Below are 1,546 nucleotides of genomic sequence, written 5' to 3'. Positions count from 1 at the left end.
TGCTGTCAAACTGTGTTGACTTCCATGAGGGCCATTGTGATGGATTACCACGATGGGCCACAGTACCACAAGTTATTGTGGATAAATTCATCTGCTGGAACACCTCTGGTAGCTAGATCAGCGGGATTTTGTGAAGTGGAATCATAGTCTACCTTGATGCCCCTGTGTGAGGTAATCTCTCTAAGCGGGTTCTGAACAAACACAAGTAATGGCTTACAGGTTTTCATCCAGTGAAGAACAGACTGTGAGTCGGTCGAGAGAAATCTATCTACTACGGACTACTGAAGTTGTTGAGTTACATAGTTAAGGCACCTCCTCAACCTTGGAATGCTGAATTGTTTGGCTGGCGCACAGCGTGCCTTGGAAAACACCAGGTTGGCAGTTGCTTTTCCATTTACTGTAGAGTACAGGTATACTGCTGCTGAATAGGCTTTTGCAGAGGCATCTGTGAAGCAGAACAGTTTGTGTTTGTCTCCTCCAATATATCTGTGTAACGACTGAGAGGACCATGTAGTCAGGCTCTCACAAATCTTGCTCCATTCTTGTTGATGTGACTGACTGAACGTCTCTTCCCAATCTTTTTCTTGTTTCCACAGTTCCTGAATGAACAGCTTTGAATTCAGAGTGGCTGGAGAAAAGAGACCCAATGGATCGTAGATTTTGCTGACAGACTGCATTGCTTCTCTTTTTGTGGTCACTTCGGAGGAGAAATTGTGAGATCCATTGATGAAAATAGTATCTGTGGTCAAATTCCAGGAGGTTCCTAGGACCTTCATGGTTTCTGCAGTGGTTCGATCACATTCTGGGACATTCTGGAGAAGCTCAGAGGAGTTTTGAAGCCCACTCACGAAGATTCATTGATGCCGATTGGAAGAGGGTCTTGGCTTCTTTGTACAGCTCATCTCCTTGTGTTGATGTTTCAACGTCTGTAATCATGTTATCTACATACAGGTTATCCGCTATCTGGGGAGCAATGGGGGTACCATCCTTGGTTAGATGATTCTTGATTGTTGCGGCCAACAGAAATGGACTAGATATCATACCGTGTGGGACTCTGGTGAATCTCAGTACTTGAACATTTTTCTCAAGGGTACCCTTGGAAGGATCTTTTAACCACTGAGAGGGACCTTGTTACATCTCGATCATCAAGTTGCAGACCCAGTTGAAAGAACGCTTTCTCTACATTTGCAACTAGCGCCACTTTATGAAGCCTGAACCTCAAGAGAAGGCCACATATATTCTCCAATATGACAGGGCCACGGTGAAGGCTTTCGTTTAGGCTTTGATTTTTCTTTCTGGTCTTTGCAGAGGCGTCAAACACAATTCTAAGTTTTGTTGCTGTCTTCTCGGATGTCCATTACCAGAAATCGGCGACATTTTGCGCCCGCGAAGTATTTGGCACCCGGTTTCAAATTATCAAGATGGCGGCATAAAGAAAGCAGTACATAGAAAAAACAAGGACTGAAATAACACACTATCAAAGGATCTGAATCAATTTAATTTCTTTTTTGAGGTTGTCAATACAAGGGAGAATAAAAAAGGGGAA

The 1,546-nt window shown here is 43.6% G+C and overlaps 1 protein-coding gene across 1 annotated transcript; it reads right to left on the bottom strand.

Annotated features, from left to right (window-relative positions):
- Positions 1-278: 278 nt before the first annotated feature.
- On the bottom strand, positions 279-776 carry LOC138036085 (uncharacterized). Its single transcript, XM_068882446.1, has one exon. It carries the CDS (start codon positions 774-776, stop codon positions 279-281), a length of 498 nt encoding a protein of 165 aa, XP_068738547.1.
- Positions 777-1,546: the final 770 nt, after the last annotated feature.

This window comes from Montipora capricornis, unplaced genomic scaffold (assembly GCF_036669925.1).
Source record: "Montipora capricornis isolate CH-2021 unplaced genomic scaffold, ASM3666992v2 scaffold_456, whole genome shotgun sequence".
NCBI classification, from domain to species: Eukaryota; Metazoa; Cnidaria; class Anthozoa; order Scleractinia; family Acroporidae; genus Montipora; species Montipora capricornis.
The sequence above is the reverse complement of the archived record's forward strand: the minus strand, read 5'-3'. Positions and strand labels throughout refer to the sequence as shown.